Source organism: Lucilia cuprina, chromosome 3 (assembly GCF_022045245.1).
Source record: "Lucilia cuprina isolate Lc7/37 chromosome 3, ASM2204524v1, whole genome shotgun sequence".
Taxonomy (NCBI): Eukaryota; Metazoa; Arthropoda; class Insecta; order Diptera; family Calliphoridae; genus Lucilia; species Lucilia cuprina.
Window position 1 is genome coordinate 5,153,800 of NC_060951.1, and position 22,612 is coordinate 5,176,411.

Below are 22,612 nucleotides of genomic sequence, written 5' to 3' on the forward strand. Positions count from 1 at the left end.
AGACTAGACTATAGACTAGACTATAGACTAGACTATAGACTAGACTATAGACTAGACTATAGACTAGACTATAGACTAGACTATAGACTAGACTATAGACTAGACTAAAGGGTAGAGTATAGACTAGACTATAGGGTAGAGTATAGACTAGACTATAGGGTAGAGTATAGACTAGACTATAGACTAGTCTATAGACTAGACTAAAGACTAGATAAGTTTATAGTCTGTTTCTTAAACAAAATGTTTGATGGGTTTCCTTAATAAAAAATTAACTTAATTTAAAAAAAGTTAAAAAAGGGTCGTTGAACATTTAGACTCTTTTTAAATTATTTGTTTAAGCAAGAACATTGTTTAAGTATTTTTTACTTAATTTATAAAAAATATCTAAAAAAAATGCACTTTTGTTTTATTTAAGCTAAATGTTTAAATAATTTTTTTTATTTTTTTGTTGATATTTATTTAATTTAATTAAAATTCCTGTCACTTTCATTTTTTTTGTTATTAAGCCAAACTGTTTAGAATTTTACAGTCGTTTGTGTGGTCAGCGTCATTCTGCTGCTACGACTATTACTATTTTGTTAATAAAATAAATTTTATTTAAACATATTTCCCCTAAAGCCTTAAATAAAATATTTTGATTGTCACATTTAAATAGTTGTAGTAGTTTATTTTTTTAAGGTAGTAGAGTAAAATGTGTTTGATTTTTTAAATGTTTTAAATTTCCGGTGTTAAACAAAAATATATTTACAAGATTTTAAATTGTATTTTTTTTTTTGCTATTATAGAGTCACTGATGAGTCAGTTGCAATTCAAAAGAAAAGTAATATAAGGAATTTTTGAAATAATTTTAAGAAAATTACGAATATTTATTTAGTTGTAATTAAACTACAAATTCTATTAAGAAATCTTTAAAAATTTGTTTAAAAAGTAACTAAAGTTTCTTAAAATACTCAATAAACAACTAATTTTCTACTTACTGCCAGTTAAAATGCTTTTAACGGCGTTAGAAATTCATTTACAATGTCTCTGCAAAACCCTTAAGCAACTGAGATTTCACTAAGGTAAACAAAGAGAGTGTAATCAGTAATAAAGAGTTCTTAGTTAAAGAAAATATTTCTAAACGGCGTTAAAACCAAAAGCTTAACAACTTTGTGTTGTGTGAAAGCAAAAAAGAAGATAGAGAACGTTTAATGTTGTAAACAAAGAGAAGAAAACTTTCAGCAAAGACAACTTAGCTGAAGAAAGTGTTACTAACGGCGTTAAATATTAAAATAAAGTGCAAAAGACTAAGCAATTGTTAAGATAAAGAAAAATTCATAATTTTTTAAATAAAATTAAATTTTTATTCAAATAACTACAAGTTTAACTTAAAAAGGCAAGTTTTTATTAAAAATTGTTAAAAAATTGAAGAAATTTTAACAATTTAATAAAAATATTAAAAAATCACTAAAACCGTAAATAAAAACAAGAGTTTTCATAAAAGAAATAAACATTTTAACAGCAAAGGATAAATTTAAACTAATTATAAAAGAAATTTGTAGAAAACTTCTAGAAAATTAGGAAAATTTTATAAAATTAATAAAATTGCAAGAAGTAGAATAAACTTTTGTTAAGTGAAGTAATTTTTTTAACTAAAATAATGATTTTAATAAAATTTAAATTTTATTAAAATATAATTTATATTAAAATTTTATTAACACAAAATGTATAAACTTTTAAATTGTTAAAAACTGGAAAAATGTGATAATTTAATTCAATACAATTAAGTATTTAACAATATCTAAAACTTTTCTTTAAATTTTCTTTAATTTTTAACAAGTATTTCTTTTAAAATGTATTATTTTCATTGTAAAACAAAAACTAAAATATATTTCTTAAACAAAAATTTCCCTAGAAACTATAAATTTAAACTTTTTCCCAAAACTGTTAAAAGATAAATCAAATTTGTTATAAAAAAATCCCTTAAATTGATGACCTGTTATTAAAACTTTCAACCAAACTTCGTGTAAGACTTAAACAAAAAAAATGTTTTTAATTTATAAATACTAAATCTTAAAGAAAATTTTAAGAATTTTTCTTTACATTTTATTTTTAGTTAAAATATTAAACTAGGTATTCCCCTCCATATTTTAGTTGTCTGTTATTTGTCATTTATTATGGCAAATCTTTATGACAATTTTTATTAGGAATTAATATTTTATAACAAAATATTTCTTACTTTTTTACAAAATATATTAAATTCTGTTTAAGACTTTTTTCTTTGTAAAATTTAAACGTTTTTTTATTAAAATTAATCATTTGAATTTGATATTAGTTTAACTCAATAGCTTAATTCTGGTTTTCTATTGGTTTTTACTTAATTTTTCTAAAATTATTATTTACATTAATTGGTTGCTTAATCATTCACTTGCTAAGAAATTTCTATTAACCCTATAAAGGCTAAAAGGGTTCTAAAGGTTACATTAACATTCTCTTTTACTTAAATTACAACTTTTTACATTATTTCTGCTATTCCCCAGGAACATAACTTTTTCTAATTCTATATTTAATGCCTTTTCAAAAGATTTGTTTGCTTTAACCGATTTTGTATTGATATCACATTCTCTTTTAGCAAACTTTTACTCTTTCCAGTTTCTCTTTGCTTTTGTGTTTAAACAAAGTTATTTTAATTACATTTTTAACGCCCTTTAAAACATTTATTAGATGTGTCTCTCTGTGTTTTACAAAGTTAAACCTTTCTTACTTTTGTGTAGTACAAAGTTGTTGTAAATTCATTTCTAACGCCGTTGAAAGTAGTTTTGTTAAGCGCTGCAGTAAAAAACAACTGTTAGTTGTGATTTTTATTAAATTTTTTTATTTAATTAAGAATTAAAGGAATTTCTCTGGAGAATTTGTCTTTTTTGTGATAGTTGTTAATATTTAAGAATTTCTTTTATCTTACAGCTTTCGTGTAATAGTTTAAACACCGTTTGTTTATAAAATTATACCCTATTTTTGTTTGCATAGAACAGAGTTGTTTGAAATAGAATTTAACGCCTTTGATAGTAGTTTTGTTAAGCACGGCAGAGAAAAACAGCTGTTTTTGTTGGAATTTTGTGTAAAAATGTATATTTCAGAAGAAATTTAAAAGATTTCTTTAAAAAAATTTTGCTTATTTTTGATTCTTTTTATTATTTTTTAATTTCTATTGCATAACAGTTTAAACATTGTATGTTTATAAAATTTTAAACTGTCTTTGTTATTACAAGACAAAGTTGTTTGTAGTTGTTTTTTAAAGCCGTTAAACATGGTTTTGTTGGGCGCTGGAGTGAAAACAACTATTCGGTGTGAATTTTCAATAAATTTTTGTATTTTATAAGAAATTAATAGAATTTCTTTAGAGAATTGTTCCTATTTTTGATTTTCTATTATATTTTAGAATTTCCTTTGCTTTTAAGCTGTTTTATAACAGTCAAAACTCGATGTGTTTATAAAATTGAATTCTGTCTTTGTTTACCTGAAACAAAGTTGTTTGACATTGTTTTCTAACGCCGTTAAAAGTAAGTTTTGTTCGGCTCTGCGCCGATTGTTAGGCGCTGCTAAGTAAAGCAGCCGTTTGTTGTGATTTTTATTAAAATTTTATATTTTTATTAAGAAAAACATTTTTAAAAAGAATAATGTTATTTTTTTTAAAACTTTTTCTTATTACTTAATAAATTGTGTTATAACAATAATAATAAATTACTTTCATTTTCTATTAACTGGAATTATGACTTTTTAATTGTAAATTATACATAAATATTTAGTTTGTCTTACATTCATATACGTTATTTATTAATTAATTTTTTAAAATGTATTTAATTAAAAACATTTTCTTAATAGTTCTTAATAGTGAATGTTTTCTAATTAGAATTATGATTTTAAATTAATTGATATGTCTATAAATTTAATTAATTTTATAAGCTTAAGTAAAAGTTTAATTAAAACTATTTATAAATGGCTTTTGAAAAGATTATAACAAGTGATTGTAAAAGTTGAAGTTAAATATTAGGAATTTGTTGTATTATGTTTATATTTAGCTAAAGAATTTAGAAAATTAAAATGTTTTAGCAGAAATTAAAAAATTCTATTTTAACTTTATAAACCTATAAAAAGTTTTAAAAAGTTCTCGACTTTTTTAAATATCAAAAATGTATGTTTTTTTTTAATAATAGCTGCAAGTAAAAACTTGTTTTATAAACTTTAAAATAGATTTTAAAAACACAATTTATGCAAATTTTTAAAACATATTTATTTTCAACCATTTCAACAAATTGCCAACGATTTAAGAAACTAAATATAAAATAAAAATGTTTTTAAAGAAAAAGAAACACGTGACTTGCAGTCACCCGTGAAAGATTTCGTAACTCAATGTTTTTACAAAAATCATGCTGATTGATTAATTAAACAAATTATTGTCTTTAGCAGAGAAGTTTTTCCACTTAACGTTTATTAAATTAAATAAATGTGTTTAAGAAATTAACCCATTAAAGGGCCGTCGAAGTGATGTAGAATATTTTGTTCACATTTGACAGCCAACATTAAAGTAATCTTCATAATTTCCTTATAAATTAGACAAAATTTAATAAGATTTACTTTTAACGGCGTTAAAAATCAATTTTAAACAACTTTGTACTGTACATAAGAAGACGGCTTTTAGTTTTATAAACAAACAGTATTTAATCTGCTATACAACAGCTGGAAGGTAAACGAATTTGTTAAATGTTAAAAAAATTAAAAACAACAAATATATTATAAAGAAATTCTTATAAAATATAAAAATTTTACCAGTTTTTCTCAAACAGCAGTTTTTTACTGCAGCGCCCAGCAATAGTACTTTTAACGGCGTTAAATATCAACGCCGTTAAAACGCAAACAATGACAGCTGTCAATTTTATAAACACATAATGTTATAACTATTATAAAACAGCTAAAAACCAACGGAAATTCTAAAATATAAAAGTAAATCAAAAATAAGAACAATTCTCTAAAGAAATTCTTTTAATTTTTTATAAAATAAAAAAATTTATTGAAAATAGTTGTTTTCACTCCAGCGCCCAACAAAACCATGTTTAACGGCTTTAAAAAACAATTACAAACAACTTTGTCTTGTAATAACAATGACATTTTAAAATTTTTTAAACAGACAATGTTTAAACTGTTATGCAATAGCTGTAAGTTAAAGGAAATTAAAAAATATAAAAAAATCAAAAATAAGAAAAATTTTCTAAAGAAATCTTTTAAATTCTTAATGAAATATATATTTTTACACAAAATTCCTTAAAAAAAACAGGTGTTTTTATCTGCCGTGCCTAACAAAACTACTATCAAAGTCGTTAAATTCTATTTCAAACAACTCTGTTCTATGCAAACAAAAATAGGGTATAATGTTATAAACAAACGGTGTTTAAACTATTACACGAAAGCTGTAAGATAAAAGAAATTCTTAAATATTAAAAAAATATCACAAATAAGACAAATTCTCCAGAGAAGTTCCTTTAATTCTTAATTAAATAAAAAAATTTAATAAAAATCACAGCAAACAGTTGTTTTTTACTGCAGCGCTTAAGAAAACTACTTTCAACGGCGTTAGAAATGAATTTACAACAGCTTTGTACTACACAAAAGTAAGAAAGGTTTAACTTTGTAAAACACAGAGAGAAACATCTTATAAAGAGTTCTTAGTCAAAAGAAATGTTTTCAACGGCGTTAAAATGTAATTAAAACAAATTTGTTTAAACACCATAGCAAAGAGAAACTGGAAAGAGTAAAAGTTTGCTAAAAGAGAATGTGAAATCAATAAAAAATTGGTTAAAGCAAACAAATCTTAAAAAGGCATTAAATATGGAATCAGAAAAAGTCGGATTCCAGGGGAATAGCAGAAAAAATGTGAATAGTTGTAATTTAAGTAAAAGAGGAAGTTAATGTAACCTTTAGAATCCTTTTAGCCTTTATAGGGTTAATAGAAATTTCTTAGCAAGTGAATAATTAAGCAACCAATTAATGTAAATAATAATTTTAGAAAAATTAAGTAAAAACCAATAGAAAATCAGAATTAAGCTATTGAGTTAAACTAATATCAAAAACAAATGATTAATTTTAAATAAAAAAAAACGTTTTAATTTTATAAAGAAAAAAGTCTTAAACAGAATTTAATATATTTTGTAAAAAAGTAACAAATATTTTGTTATAAAATATTAATTCTTAATAAAAATTGTCATAAAGATTTGCCATAATAAATGACAAATAACAGACAACTAAAATATGGGGGGAATACCTAGTTTAACATTATAGCTGAAAATAAAATTTAAAGAAAAATTCTTAAAATTCTCTATAAGATTTAGTATTTATAAATAAAAAACATTTTTATGAAGTCTTATGCGAAGTTTGTGGAAAGTTTTAATAACTGGTCATTAATTTAAGGGATTTTTTTGTAACAAATTTGATTTATCTTTCAACAATTTGGGAAAAAGTTGAAATTTATAGTTTCGTAAGAAAATTTTGTTTTAGTTTTTGTTTTATAATGAAAATAATACATTTTAAAAGAAATACATATTTGTTAAAAATTAAGGAAATTTGTAAGAAAATATTTAGATTTTGTTAAGTATTCAATATTATTAAATTAAATTTTAATTTATTTTTCAGTTTTTAACAATTTAAAAGTTTATAGGTATATTTTGTGTTAATAAAATTTTTATAATTAATTAACAAAATTTTTTTTAACTTCTGGCAATTTTAGTAATTTTATAAAATTTTCCTAATTTTCTTAAATGTTTCTACAAATTTCTTTTTTATTTCGTTAGAATTTATCTTTTGTTGGTAAAATTTTTGTTTCTGTTATGAAAACTCTTGTTTTTCTTTACGAATCTAGTGATTTTTTTAATATTTTTATTAAATTGTTAAAATTTTTTTAAATTTTTAACATTATTTTATCAATTTTTGATAAAAACTTGTATTTTTAAGTTAAACTTGTAGTTTTTAATTAAAAATTTCATTTTATTTAAAAAAAATTACGAATTTCTCTTCATCTTAACACTTTTTTAGTTTCTGGCGTTTTATTTTAATGTTTAACGCCGTTAATAACACTTTCTTCAGCTAAGTTGTCTTTGCTGAAAGTTTTTTCTCTTTGTTTACAACATTTAACGTTCTCTGGCTTCTTTTTTTGCTTTCACATAACACAAAGTTGTTGTACATATAGTTTTAACGCCCTTCAGAAACATTTCCATTAACCTAGGAGTCTTTATTAGTTCTTTCACTCTCTTTGTTTAACTTAGTGAAAGCTGTATTGCTTTTGTGTTTTACAGTGGCATTGTAAATGAATTTCTAACGCCGTTAAAAGTATTTTAAGGGGCGCTGAGTAGAAAATTAGTTGTTTATTGAGTATTTGAATAAAATTTGTTATTTTATAAAAGAAATTGGATGATTTCTTATTAGAATTTGTTGTTTAATAAAAATTAAATAAATATTTGTTATTTTCTTAACTCTTTGAAGATATTTTAATAAAAATTTGTGTTATTTTTTTTATCCAAAAAGTATGTTTATGAAATCATTTCAAAGTTGTTAAGTTTATAGATTTAACGCCGTTAAGTATATTTCTTTTAACTAAGAACTCTTTATTGCTGTTTTCGCTCTCTTTGTTTTCCTTAGTGAAAACTGAGATGCTTTAGTGTTTTACAGTGGCACTGTAAATGAATTTCTAACGCCGTTAAAAGTATTTTAACGGGCGGCGAGTAAAAAATTTGATGTTTATTGAGTATTTTACGAAATTTTCAAAGATTTCTTAAAACTTTTAGATTTTTAACAATTTTTAATTAAAATTCTGCTTTTATATAGTTGTGGTTAAAGATTTTTTTATCTGTTTTTAATTTGGGCACCCACTATTTTAGTACATTTTAAATTATTTATTATTATTTTGGGTTTTTCTAGTTTGCGGTTTTTTTAAGCTAATGAAAACCGTTTTATAAATTAAAATATATATTTTTCTCTATATAAAAACTGTTTATTATTCTTGACATTATACAGGATATCAATATTTTACACAAATTTGGTTTTAAGCGAAAGAAAGAAAAAAACAATCATAATAATTTCCTTAAAACAATAACAAAATGAAAAAAATTAAATGATTTTTTTCAGTTAATAAATAAAACACAAAACAAATGATGACAAACTAAATAATTGTCTGTATGTCTGTCTGTCTGAAAATTTGAGTCATTTAAGTAAATGATTTTTATTTTAATGACAACACATAAAACTTCGCTCACGACCAAATTAATTTTTAAAATACAGAAAAAAGGTGTCTTTTTTATGAAAAAAAACTCACGGATTGTTAAGCTTTGAAACCTTTTTGTAAATAAATATAATTTGTTTATTAACACATGATTTTAAAAAGATGTCATTTAAATCAATAAAAATTAAAAAAAAAAAACGAAAAACGTCTGCCTTGTTATAATTTAGCAAAAGCCGGTATTTTTTTATTATAATTAAAAAAACTAAATAAAAATAAAATCTAAAAATAATTTTAAATCTTTAAAAACCGTTAAAATGCCCAACACTTGATCATTTTACCATCCACCCAACCGTTTTAATAATAAACGTCATTTTAAGAATAACTGCGTAAAGACTTCAAAATGTCCAAACAAAGAAAGTCTCTCTCTTTCCCTCTTTTTCTTTCTCTTTGATCTTGAAACGTTTATTTGACAAAAGTTTAATAACCCTTTTTTTCTTTAGGAGTTTTACATATTTACCTTTAAAATTGAAATAAACATAAACCAGGAAAACATCTTTGGTAGCTCACCATATTTGGTTTAATATGTAGTTAAATCCAGAATTTTATTACTGACTACCTCTATAAATTATTTTGCCAAAAAAGGCCTGAAACTCTCCTCTAATTATAAAAATGTTGATCCTGTTTTTTCTCTAAAAATATTTATCCATAAATTCTTTTAAATTATGTTTATCCTTTATTTTAGCCATAAAAAGTTTATTTTTTAAAATTTGTTTAGAAATGTGTTTGGTGTTCCTAAAAAAATGAGTCATTTTTACTAAAAACATTTAAAAATGAGTCACAAATGTTTTTAAACAAAAACCAAAACAGAACTAGAAGAGAACTAAAACAAAATTAGAACAGCCTAGAACAGAACTAGAACAGAACTAGAACAGAACTAGAACAGAACTAGAACAGAACTAGAACAGAACTAGAACAGAACAGAACTAGAATAGAACTATAACTAGAACAGAACTAGAACAGAACTAGATCTAGTTCTGAACAGATGTAGAACAGAACTAGAACATAACTAGAACAGAACTACAACAGAACTAGAACAGAACTAGAATAGAACTAGAACAGAACTAGAACAAAACTAGAACTAGAACAGAACAGAACTAAAACAGAACTAGAACAGAACTAGAATAGAACTAGAACAGAACTAGAACAGAACTAGAACAGAACTAGAACAGAACTAGAACAGAACTAGAACAGAACTAGAACAGAACTAGAACAGAACTAGAACAGAACTAGAACAGAACTAGAACAGAACTAGAACAGAACTAGAACAGAACTAGAACAGAACTAGAACAGAACTAGAACAGAACTAGAACAGAACTAGAACAAAACTAGAATAGAACTACAACAAAACTAATACAGAACTTGAGTAGGTTTCTTAAGAAAGTTGTCTTTTGTAAAAGCTTTTTAGCAAAGTTTTTTTTTTTTTAAAAACCTTTCGTGTAGACAAGTTTCTTTTAAAAATTTTTCCACAGAACTAGAAAAAGTTTCTTAAGAAAGTTTTCTTTTGTAAAAGTTTTTAAGGAAAGTTTCTTTAAAAAAAATTTTCTTGAAGACAAGTTTCTTGTAAAAGTTTTTATTTAAGCGTTTTTTTTGTTATATACTTTATAGAGTCAACAATTTGTTTAGTATTAAAGAGAGTAATAGAGCTTTAGAGAGTATAAGTATAGTTTAGAGAGCTTGTTTAAAGAGTATTGTTATAAGTGGGGTTTATTATGTTTATTTTTTTGCAAATTTTATTTTATTATTATATTGTATAGTTTTGCTCATAACAGAAGTGTTTTTGTAAAATTTAATTTAAAAACAAATGACAGTTTTTCTCAACGTTTCATTTACGTTCATACAGTCGAAGTGTTGAGAAGTGTTCTTAACTTTAAGAAGCAGAAATAAAAACGCGTGTTTTTTTTAGAAAATAAACTAAAATTCAGTTTGAAATAAGAAAAAAATTTATATATTTTTTTGTTAATAAGTTATAGAAAACGAAATTAAAAATAAAAATATTTTGAAAAAGAAAAGCTTTTGTGCAAGAAATAAAAAAAAAATTTGTGAAATAAGAAACGACAAAACCAAATAATAAATTTTGAAAAATAAAATATCGAAAAAAAAGATTGATTTGTAATTGAAGTTGAACAAGTTTCCAAATCTCTTAGTGAAAATTGTGTTTTATGTTGTATGTGTGTTCGATTACAACATACATTATGTTTTACTTCGTCGTATGCGTATTGAAATCGTAAATGTTTTTTTTCTTCCAATTTGTCATAATGCACTCATCTTATGTATTCGAGCATTTGATTAATGCCCAAATAAATATTAATGAAAAACAACAACAACAACAAGTAAAAGCTGCTAACAAACAAAAACAACAAACTAAAGAAAAATCTTTAAAATTTTGTAAACAAGTTTTGAAAGCTTTAAAAAACGTTGGTGCCATCGATTTAAATGAAAAATTACAAAAGAATTAAAGAAAAAACTGTTTTTTAAAGGAAAAAAAGGAAAAAAATTATTTTAAATTTTTAAAAAATTATTAAAAATAAAAAGAAATAATTAATAATAAAATAAATTAAGAAAAAGTTTAAGTATTAAAGAAAAAACTTAACAAAATAAACCAAACTCTCACAATTTTCACTTAAAAAAATTTGAAATAAATCATAAAAATAAAACAATTTAAATAAATTAAAAAAAAAACAACTAAAACAACAACTTCAATTTAAATAGAATTTTTGAAAGAAATTAAAAAAAGATTTTCCAAAAAAAAATTACAAAAATTTTTTAAAACAAATTAAAAAAAAAAAAAATTTTAAGAAAATTTAAACAATTACAACAACATTTAAAACTTAAGCTACAAAATCTCCTTAAGTCACTTAAACAAAAAAACTTTAAAATAAAACTCAACAAAATCTTGTTTAAATAAAAAAGAATTTAATTTTCTTAATTTTCAAAAAATTAAAAAAAATCAAAAAATTTTTAAAGAAATTTTCAAATTTTAAGAAATTTTTTTACAACAACAACAAGTTCTAAAGCGGGGACGTTAAGCTAAACAAAAATTTTTAACAAAAACGCAACAGAAAGTATTTAAAAAGTTTAAAGAAAAAAAGTACCAAAAAAAGTACTTTTTTTTAAAAAAATTAAAAAATTAAAGAAAATTTCAACAAAAAAGGGAAATTAAATAAAAAACATTTTATTAAATTAAATTTTTTATAAATTTCAAAAAAAATTTTAAAAGAAAAAAACAATATTAGAAAAAATTAACAAAAAAAAAAAAAGATTTTTTCTAAAAAACTTTAAAGAAAATTAAAAATTTAAAGGAATTTTTGACAAAAACAACAACAACTAAAGCTACAACTTTAGGCGAAAGTAAAATTTCCCAGAAAAAAACTAAAAGAAAACTCTTAAAAAGCAAAAAGAGAAAAAAAGTACCAAAAAAGTACTTTTTTGAAAAAAAAGCTAAAAGGAAAAAGGAAAACTAGCAAAATTTCTAAGAAAATCAAGGAATAATATAAATTTGTTAAATAACAACAAAAGAAACTATAATTTAATAAAAACTTAAAAAAGTTGGAAAAAAGTACCAAAATTTTCTTTTTTTAAAAAAAAAACTCTAAAAAAAGTTTGAAATTTTAAAAATTTTCTTAACACAATAACAACTTCTAAAGCGGGGACATTAAGCTGAAGAAAAATTTTTAAGAAAACACTAAAGAAAACAGCTTAAAAAGCTTAAAGAAGAAAAGTACCAAAAAAGTACTTTTTTTTAAAAAATCATAAAAATTTAAAATTTTAAAGAAAACTAGTCAAAATTCATTAAAAATTCAACTCTCAACATGATTTTCAATAAATATTTATTAAAAATTTCCAATGCTGTACAACATAAAAATAATAAGGAAAATTTAAAAAGTAGCAGTAGCAGCAGCAATCATAAAAATCAACAAAACTCCTCACAATCCATAGATATACCACATACAAATAATAACAACAACAATAATAATACTGCTGCCAATCGTAATTTTGAATATGAAAGAGCTATAGCCGCTTCCTATAAACAACAACAACATACAACACAACATCAACAAAGTCAAAGAAATCAACATCACCATCACCACACGACGACCTCCTCCTCTTCACACTTAATACCGAAAAAGAAAAAACCCAAAATAAATGTTCATAATACGAATAATACAAAAACTCATTTAACTACCGATGAATTGGCCATTATCATTAAAGGAGGCTCTAATAATAATAAAACTAAAAGACATACATTAAAGGAAACCTCAACCCATAATACACAGTATTCGGCTACGCCTCCTTTAAGAGAAACTAAAAGTTCTTTAACACTAAACTTATCCACATCACCATCATCGGGTGTCTATTCGAATGCTGGCTCATCATTTAGTTCAATACCAAATTCTATAACATTACAGGCACCACCCTCATCTTCATCGCGTTCGTCTTCATCGACAGAGTCTTTGAATTCGTCCGAGAATGGTGCTACTCCTTATTCGTCAAATGTCTCGACACCCACTTCATTGCCGTTTGCTGGTAATCCGGTTTGGCCGTTGTCGGGAGCTGCTACTTTGCAAATATCCTTTGAATTAACTTTGCTGCACATTAGAATGTGGATTTATCCGTGGGTATTCTTTTAATATTATAAAATGTTTTTAAAAGAAAACTTTTTTAAGAAATTTCTCTTAAAGACAACTTTTCTCTAAGGAAGCTTTTTTAGAAAGCTTTCTATATAAGAAAACTTTGTTATAAATACTTTTTTATAAGGAAGCTATAAAAAAACTTTCTCAGAAACTTTCTCCAGAAACTTTTTTAAAAAGAAAACAGAAATAGCACACAACTAGAACACAACAAGTAGGAAAGTATAGTCGGGCATGGCCGACCATATAATACCCTACACCATGAGTATATTTTTACAATTTTTACTTTTATACAATTTTTATGTTTTGTAAAGAAACTTTTATGTTGAATATTACCATAATTGCAAAATATTTAAGCCATTCATTGATAAAAAACTAAAATTTCTAAATGAGGCTTTATATAGGTCAAATATGGGCCGATCCTCGGTAAATTTGGGAAAAGGATATATTTCTAAATAACAGTTAGTTTTGTTGAGTTTCATTGCGATACAAATGGTTACAAGTCAATTTTAGACGTTTAAGTCATTTTTTGAAGGGGGGTCAAAGGGTCAAATATAGGGTCAAATATAGGCCGATCCTTACGAAAATCTGCAGTATCATTTATACTTATATAAAACTTATTTGTGCCAATTTTTAGAGAGATAGCAGAATATTTGGCGTAATTATAGCATAAAAAGTTCAAATCGGGAGGTACGGTTGTATGGGGGCTAGGTGAAATAATGGACCGATTTCAACCATTTTCAATAGACTTCGTCCTTGTGCCAAAAAACATGCTTGGTCCAAATTTAATCAAATTATCTTGAAAATTGCGGCCTGTACCTTGCGCACAAGGTTTACATGGACAGCCAGCCAGCCGGACAGACGGACGGACGGACATGTCTTAATCGACTCAAAAAATGATTCTGAATCGATCGGTATACTTTAAGGTGGATATTGGACCAATTTTTTTGTATGTTACAAACATCAGCACAAACGTATAATACCCTCCCCACTATAGTGGTGTAGGGTATAACTAGAACAGAACTAGAACAGAACTAAAACAGAACTAAAACAAACAGAACAGAACTAGTACACAACTAGAACACAACTAGTACACAACTAGAACACAACTAGAACAGAACTAGAACAAAACTAGAACAGAACTAAAACACAACTAGAACACAACAAGAATACAACTAGAAAAGAACTAGTACAGAACTAGAGCAGAACTAGAACAGAACTAGAACAGAACAAGAACAGAACTAGAGCAGAACTAGAACTGAACTAGAACTGAACTAGAACTGAACTAGAACTGAACTAGAACTGAACTAGAACTGAACTAGAACTGAACTAGAACTGAACTAGAACTGAACTAGAACTGAACTAGAACTGAACTAGAACTGAACTAGAACTGAACTAGAACTGAACTAGAACTGAACTAGAACTGAACTAGAACTGAACTAGAACTGAACCAGAACTGAACTAGAACTGAACTAGAACTGAACTAGAACTGAACTAGAACTGAACTAGAACTGAACTAGAACAGAACTAGAACAGAACTAGAACAGAACTAGAACAGAGCTAGAACAGAACTAGAACTAGAACAGAACTACAACAGAACTAGAACTAGAACAGAACTACAACAGAACTAGAACAGATGTAGAACAAAACTAGAACAGAACTAGAACAGAACAAAACTAGAAAACTATTCTCAATGACTGCATATTCTTATGCTTCTTGTTGTAGCCAACTGATCCTTAATATTTAAAAAACAAATCGTCATTAAATTGAAATAAAAACATTTACATTAAACCCAACGCATTTAACATAATAATTTTGTTTATAAATAAATAATTTGCATTTGTTTGTTTTTTATTTTATTTTTTTGTCCCAAAAGTTATTTTGTTAAAAATTTACAAACGTAAATATTGGTCATCAATAATAACAACAACAACTTTGTTACAAACAAATTGGGTAAAACAAAATAAAATGATTAACGCAAATTTACAATTTGCTAACAAATCCAAAAATAAACAATAAAATATTGAGTAAATTTGAAATTGAAATACAATTTGCAAAAAGATTGACGTCAATTATTATAATAAACTTTAAACTTTACCGTTATCATGAGGTGTATTGGGAGGGTGAGAGAGAGAGAGAGAGTAGGACAATGTAAAGTAACGGTTAAGAGGTGATATTTGATGCTTAAAGTAATTGAAAGTTATGAAAAGTTTATTATTGTGAATGAATAGTTTGTTGGGATTTCTTTATTGTGAATTATTTCTATTGTGCGTATAATAGTGTTTTTTTGTTATTTAATTTCCAAACTTTTACTTTTGAAATAAGTTTTGCAAATATCAATAACAATATTTTTGTTTTTTAATTATTTATTTTAACAATTTTCAACTTTTTCATAAAATTTATTTAAAAAATTAGTATAAAAATTTCTTAAAAATTTTAACACGGAATAATAAAGTTGACATTTTTTTTCTGTTGTTAAACAAATAAACATGTGACTTTCGCTTAATAAATTAACCAAAAAATTTCGAAAAAAAAATTTGTTAATAATTTACGTTTACGAGTTTTAACTATTTGGCTCAATAGTAAAATCGTGACTGATGTCTTTTTTTTAATAAATTATTTGATTTGAATTTTTTTTTTCTAAATTTGAATGTTTATTTTAACATTCAAATAATTTACCCCTAAAGTCTAGTGTAGGTGGTCACTCAAATAATTTAAACAATTAACACTATTAGAAAAAAATGCAAATTTTTTAAACAAATACAAACTTTTTAAAATATATATGTATGAATTTAAAACAAATAGTGCCAATAAATTACCTCAAACTTGTGAGAAATAAAAATAAATAAAATAGTTAAAGAACTATTTTAAAATTTTAAGTAAATTACTTCCAAAGACCTTTATTATTTAAATTAAAAAAACCTTTTTTCAAAACACAATGGAAAATTTTTTAAACAACATAATACTTTTTAGAAGAAAACTATTGTTTGAAATCATATTAAAAAAACTATTAATAGATATTTAAAAAAAACTTATAACAAAGACAACTAGAAAGCGATATTTGTTTTCAAATTATTTTAAAATTCAAATAAAATTTTAAAAAGTTTTCAATAAATTTTAGCTTTTTTAAAACTTCCACTTATTACAAGTTAAGTTCAAAAACTTTCTAGTTTTCTAACTAACAAAAGAAAAGTTAGATGAAAAACTTTCATAAAAGTTTCGTAAAAAGTTTTGCAAAAGAAAAGCTACTTAATGAATTTTTCATTCTAATTTGTTCTGTTATAGTTCTGTTCTAGTTATGTTCTAGTTCTGTTCTAGTTCTGTTCTAGTTCTGTTCTAGTTCTGTTCTAGTTCTGTTCTAGTTCTGTTCTAGTTCTGTTCTAGTTCTGTTCTAGTTCTGTTCTAGTTCTGTTCTAGTTCTGTTCTAGTTCTGTTCTAGTTCTGTTCTAGTTCTGTTCTAGTTCTGTTCTAGTTCTGTTCTAGTTCTGTTCTAGCTCTGTTCTAGTTCTGTTCTATTTCTGTTCTATTTCAGTTCTAGTTCAGTTCTAGTTCTGTTCTAGTTCTGCTCTAGTTCTGTTCTAGTTCTGTCCTGTTCTGTTAAAGTTGTATATTCTTTAAATAATCTTTTTCATTTAGGTTGAACAGTTTTTGTTTCACTTATTTGCAAATTTTATTGTTTTAAATTTTTCGTTTAACAACTTAATGTTTTAAGCCTTACAAAAATTTGTTAACTAAAAAGTGGGTCAAAATTAAATTTTAAACTTTATTGGTGATTTTAATAAAAATGACATTAACATTAACAAAAAAAAAAATTGAAGAAAAAAAGTGTCAATGTTAACATCTTTAGCAGATGATGTAAAGCAGTTGTATGCGAAACATTTACAAACATTTGTAAAATAAATTTAAAAAAAAATTTTTGATTGAAAATCAATTAAAAATGGAAAAAAATTATTAATTTTTAAAAGCAAAAATTTATTAATTAAAAAATATTGAAAAACCTTGAACAGAAGCCATAAAATTGAAAAACAAATATGAAAGAAATAATTTTTAATATAAAATATGCAAAAAAAATAAGCAAATCGAGAACTTGATTCTAAACACTTTTAAAAGTTGTTCAAATGTAAATTTGACCTTTAGTTTGAGTTTAATGTTGTAACTTACTAAAAACAATAATAAAAATACGTGACTTCCTAAAAAAAAATATTGAACATTAATTAAATTTATTTATTTAAGTTTATTTGTTTTTCTGTTTTTTTATTATTTTATTTAGATTTTTTTTTTAAATAAATAAATTTCATAAAAAAAGTGTTAATTTTCTTGTGAGCATTTATTTTGCTCGTGTTAATTTTTATGGCTGAACAATAAACCTATTTTTGTTTAATGTTGGTTAATAACCCTTTAAAAATGGATTTGCAATTTTTTTCACAAAAACAATTTAAATTTTTTTTTAAATTTTTTTTATAAAAAAATTTAATTGTACAGCTTTCCTTTTGCTCCCTTAAAATATTGTAATGAATGTGAAAATGTTTTTTTATTGTTTTCAGTTCAAAAAAATTTCATTTAACCCAGATTTTTTTTAATGCATTTTTAATTAAAAATAACAATTAATAAAACCGCATTCTTAGTTTAATTTTGTTTTAAATATATAAATCTATAAAACAAAAACAACAAGAACAACAAAAACCCTAAAACAATAACAACAAATAAACAATATAAAATACTTGAAAGAACTTAAAAGTTTTGTAATAATTTCGTATGAAAAAAACCTTAATTTTCAATTTTTACAAAATTTCTTTACAAAAAAATATGAAAACTACAAAAAAATACTCGAGTAACCGGTTGTAATTATTCGAATAATCGACTATTTTTTCAATATTTCATTAATATAAAGATTTCTGAATGAAAATGTGAAAATTTCAAAAAAAAAAATTATTCGAATAATCGTTTATTTTTTCAAAAGAATAACCGTATAATCGGTTATATTATTAAAAATTAACATTTTAAAAATTAATTTAATATTTGTTAGTTTCTAGCATTTTTCCAGAAAAATATAAAAATTTTAAACATTTTGAAAAAAAATTAATCGAATAACCGGTTATTTGTGAAAACGAATATTCGAATAATCGTTATTTTTTGCAAAATACCTTAAATATACAGTTTTTTTTTAATGAAAATATGAAAAATAAAAAAAAAATATTCGAATAATCGGTTTTTTCCAAAAATTATTCGAATAATCGGTTTTTTCCAAAAAAATTTTCGAATAATCGATTATTTTATTAAAAATTAACAAACATTTTAAAAATTAATTTAATATTTGTTAGTTTCTTGCTTTTTTCTTTAGAAAAATATAAAAATTTTAAACATTTTGAACAAAAATTATTCGAATAACCGGTTTTTGCTTTAAACGGTTATGCGAATAATTGGTTATTTTATCGAAATTTAATAAAGGAACATAAAAATTAAACAAATATTTGTGATATTTGTTGTTTTTTCATAGAAATGTGAAAGTTTTTTTTTCGAATAACCGGTTATTTGTTGAAACGATTATTCGATTAATCGACTATTTTTTCAATAATTCATAAATAATAAGCTTTTTGAAAGAAAATTTGAAAATAATTAAAAAAAAATTGTGAAAAAATTTTTCGAATAACCGGTTATTTTTTCAAAAAATTATTCGAATAATCGGTTATTTGTTCGAATATTTAGTCGAATAATCAACTATTTTTTTCAATTATCCTTTAAATTTTTGAATTTTTCTTCAAAATGTGAAATTTGAAAAAAAATAATTATTTGAATAATCGGTTCAAAAACTTGTTCCAAAGATTAAACGAATAATCGATTATTTTAGCAAAAATTAACAAGAATTTAAAGAAAAAAAATTTCTTAGTTGTTAGTTTCTTGTTTATTCCTTACAAATATGAAAATTTTTCAAAAAAATTTTCGAATAACCGATTAAATGTTTCATCGGATAACCGATTATTCGTTTGCAGGATTATTCAAGTAACCGATTATTTTATTAAGGAAATTAGCAAATTAACAACTGTTAATTATGTTAATGGCTTAATCATGTTAAATTTTAGTTTTTGAGCAAAAAATAAATCGAATAACCGATTATTCGTTTAAACGTTTAGGCGAGTAACCGATTTTTTTATTAAGGAAATTAGCAAATTAACAACTATTTATTATGTTAATGGCTTAATCATGTTAAATTTTAGTTTTTGAGCAAAAAAATTAATCGAATAACCGATTATTCGTTTAAACGTTTATGTGAGTAACCGATTTTTTTTATTAAGAAAAGTAGCAAATTAACAACTATTTAATTATGTTAATGGCTTAATTATGTTAAATTTTAGTTTTTGAGAAAAAAAATTAATCGAATAACCGATTATTCGGTTTAACGATTATACGAATAACCGATTATTTTAAGTGAAAGTATTAAGAAAATATATATTTTATTATATTAAGTGTTAAGTGTTTTAATGAAATGTAAAAATATAAAAAAAATATTCGGTTAACCGGTTATTCGGTTTATGAATTATTCGATTAATCGGTTATTTTTCAAAAAATTAAGAAAATAAAAATTTTTTCGAAAACTTGAAATTTTTTCGAAAACTTTAAATTATTTGGTTAATTGACGAAATGATTCTCTTCGTTACTATTCGAAACGATTAATCGTTAACTTGAGATCTTTGTAACATTGTTAATTTTGAAAAAGTTGTTGATCTTGTTAACGGATTTATTTGTTGTTATTTCATTTACTTTTAAACCAAACAGGAAGAAAACTTGTATAATATTTTAATTGTTTTCGTTTAATTCACTTTAAATAGTTTTAGTTTATTTTAAATAGACAGAGCGAGTAAGCGAGCGAGAGAGGGAGTGAGAGAGACAGAGGGGGATCATGAGTTAGTGTGAAAATCTGTATTTTTATAACAGTTATTAATTACTTTAGCTAAAATGCCATTTAAGTTATTTAGTTAATACAAAAACTGTTTTCTCTTGAGACGACTATAATCTAGCTTAAGGACACATGATGAAATTGTTATAAAAATAGACATTCATTGTAATAGAAATTGAAATTGTTTGCATAAGAAAAAGGGGAATGGTGAACGAAAAATACTTTCTAGTTAATGGAGAACACTGTTTCCTTTAGCAATGAAAGAAAAATATACAAATTTTGTAACTTTTGTGAATAGTTTTGTTAATTTTTGTAAATTTATTAAGTTTTCTCGCTTTTTATCACATTTAAGTCTACTATGTAAAGAAATGCCTAACTATTGTGAATGATTTTTTGGAAATTTCAATATTTCATATATTTTTGTTTAATATTAAAATCCTTAAAATTTTTATAATTACAAACAATTTTTCTTTTTGTCACACCACAAACTGTATAGAAAATAGCTAACTATTGTGAATGAATTTTCTTAATTTTCAGAAATTTTAATATTTTACCTTTAAATTGTTTTTAATAGATCTTGTATACAAATTTTTTTCCAAAGTTATTTGATTTTTCTTATATTTATAGAAATTAACTAACTATTGTGAATTATTTTTCTTAAATTTTTGGAAATTTGAAAAGAATTCACTTAAGTTTTAAATATCCTTAAGATTTCTAGTAATTTTCAATTGAAATTTTGACTCTAATTTTAATATGGCAACAGTTAGCCTGCTATTGTGAATGATTTTTCTTAAATTTTTGGAAAGTTAAAAAACTTCATTTAATTTTCAATCTCCATAAGATTTCTAGTAATTTTCAATTGAAATTTTCACTCTAACTCTAATATTGTAAAAGTTAGCCTACTATTGTGAATGATTTTTCTTAAAGTTTTGGAAATTTAAAAAAAAATTCCCTTAATTTTCAACCTCCATAAGATTTCTAGTAATTTTCAAATGAAATTTTTATTTTCACTTCAATATTGTAAAAGTTAGCCTACTATTGTGAATGATTTTTCTTAAATTTTTGGAAATTTAAAAAAAATTTCACTTAATTTTCAATCTCCTTAAGATTTATAGTAATTTCCAAATTAAATTTTCACTCTAACTCTTATATTGTAAAAGTTAGCCTACTATTGTGAATGATTTTTCTTAAATTCTTAGAAATTGTGAATGATTTTTCTTGTTTTCTTTGAATTTCGAAAATTTTCCTTTTGCTTTTTGCAGTTATATTCTATTAAAAATTCTTGTTTATCTTCAATTTCTGAAAACTCCATTGTGAATGATTTTTGTGAATTTCTTGGAAATTGTAGAATTTTTCTTTAGTTTTCTACTGCTTGTAAGCTAATAAGCAAAAAGCAAGTAAAATTTTTATTCTAACTTTAATATTTTAGAAAATAGAAAATTATTGTGAATGATTTTTCTTGTTTTCTTTGAATTTTGAAAATTTTCTTTTGGCTTTGAAATCACTGCATTTTTTGCTGTTATATTCTATTAAAATTTCTTGTCTAGCTTTAAATTTTGAAAACACTATTGTGAATGATTTTTGTGAAATTCTTGGAAATTGTAGAATTTTTTTATAGTCTTGTAATGCAAACAAGCTAATAAGCAAAAAAAAGTAAAAATTTGTATTCTAACTTTATTATTTCAAAAGCTTTACAACTAATGTGAATGATTTTTAAAGGTTACTTAAGAATTTGGTAATGTTTTGCTGGGATTTGGTTTACATTTATCTAATAATTTAGTTTTAATATAATTTTTTGTTGTTTAACTTGATTTGTTTTTGTTTTGTTATTGTGATTAACACTTTCGCTTTTGGAGGATTTTGAACTTTTTTTTTCCTTTTCATTTTTCTTGTTTGTAGAGTTTGTTTAATTGTTTTCACTTTTTCTAATCTTAATAAAAATTTCAAAATGATTTATTTCACAATTTACATGTTTATTACTTAATGATTAGACAAACATGACAGCTAAGAAAAACAAGTTTTCTTTCTTTTTTCGTTTCAACATTAAGAAGCTTATAGATAAATGTAATTACAACTGTGTTGCATATTTGATTTATGTGAAATTCATTTGAATTTTCAATTAAATTTGATTTTTAAGCTGGAATAAATATAATTTGAATAAAAAAATACTTAACTGTTTAGTAAATTTTAAATCCTTTTATTTTGAAAAAGGTTTTAGGAAGGTCTTTGCTTTCTTATGCAAATTTTATCATTTATGAGTTTTTTTTTTCATTCAGGCGTAAATTTGTTTAACAAAGAAACCATAAATTTATTATAAACAAATAAATTTTAGAATTGTGTAAACAATTATATAAACAAGATTAAACAAGATTAATTGTAAAAAAACAAAAGCAAATGTTTGTGCAATTTGGAAAAAAATATTGTGAAATTTTGTAAAAAATGAAAAAGGTGAACATATGTTTTTAGAAATTTAAACGAACTTTTATACAAGTATCTATTTAGCCTTAATATTTTAAAAAAAATTGACAACTATTGTGAATGATTTTTGTTAGTTTTAAGAAATTTTAAAATTTTTCTAAAGGAATAAATTCCTAATAAGTTTTAGAGTCTTAAACCATGTAAACTTTTCTTTTATTGTCAAAAACCAATCGACTATTGTGAATGATTTTCCTTATTTTTTAGAATTTGAAAATTTTTTGAAATGATTTTTAATCTATTAATGATAAGTAGTCATATTCCATCAAAATTTTTCACCTAGCTTAAATATTTGCAAACTACTATTGT

At 23.4% G+C, this 22,612-nt stretch overlaps 1 protein-coding gene across 3 annotated transcripts in view; it reads left to right on the forward strand.

Annotated features, from left to right (window-relative positions):
• The window catches only part of LOC111685385 (tyrosine-protein phosphatase corkscrew), a 56,257-nt gene that overhangs the window by 19,691 nt on the left and 13,954 nt on the right, over nt 1-22,612 (forward strand). For 2 of the 3 annotated variants that reach the window (XM_023447646.2, XM_046945902.1), the window contains exon 1: nt 11,804-12,917. The exons of the other annotated variant lie outside the window; for it this stretch is intronic. In XM_023447646.2, the coding sequence (XP_023303414.2) occupies nt 12,115-12,917 (803 nt within the window). In that variant the 5' untranslated portion in view covers nt 11,804-12,114. Of the gene's footprint in view, nt 1-11,803; nt 12,918-22,612 lie in introns of those variants that run through there. 3 annotated transcript variants of the gene reach the window in all.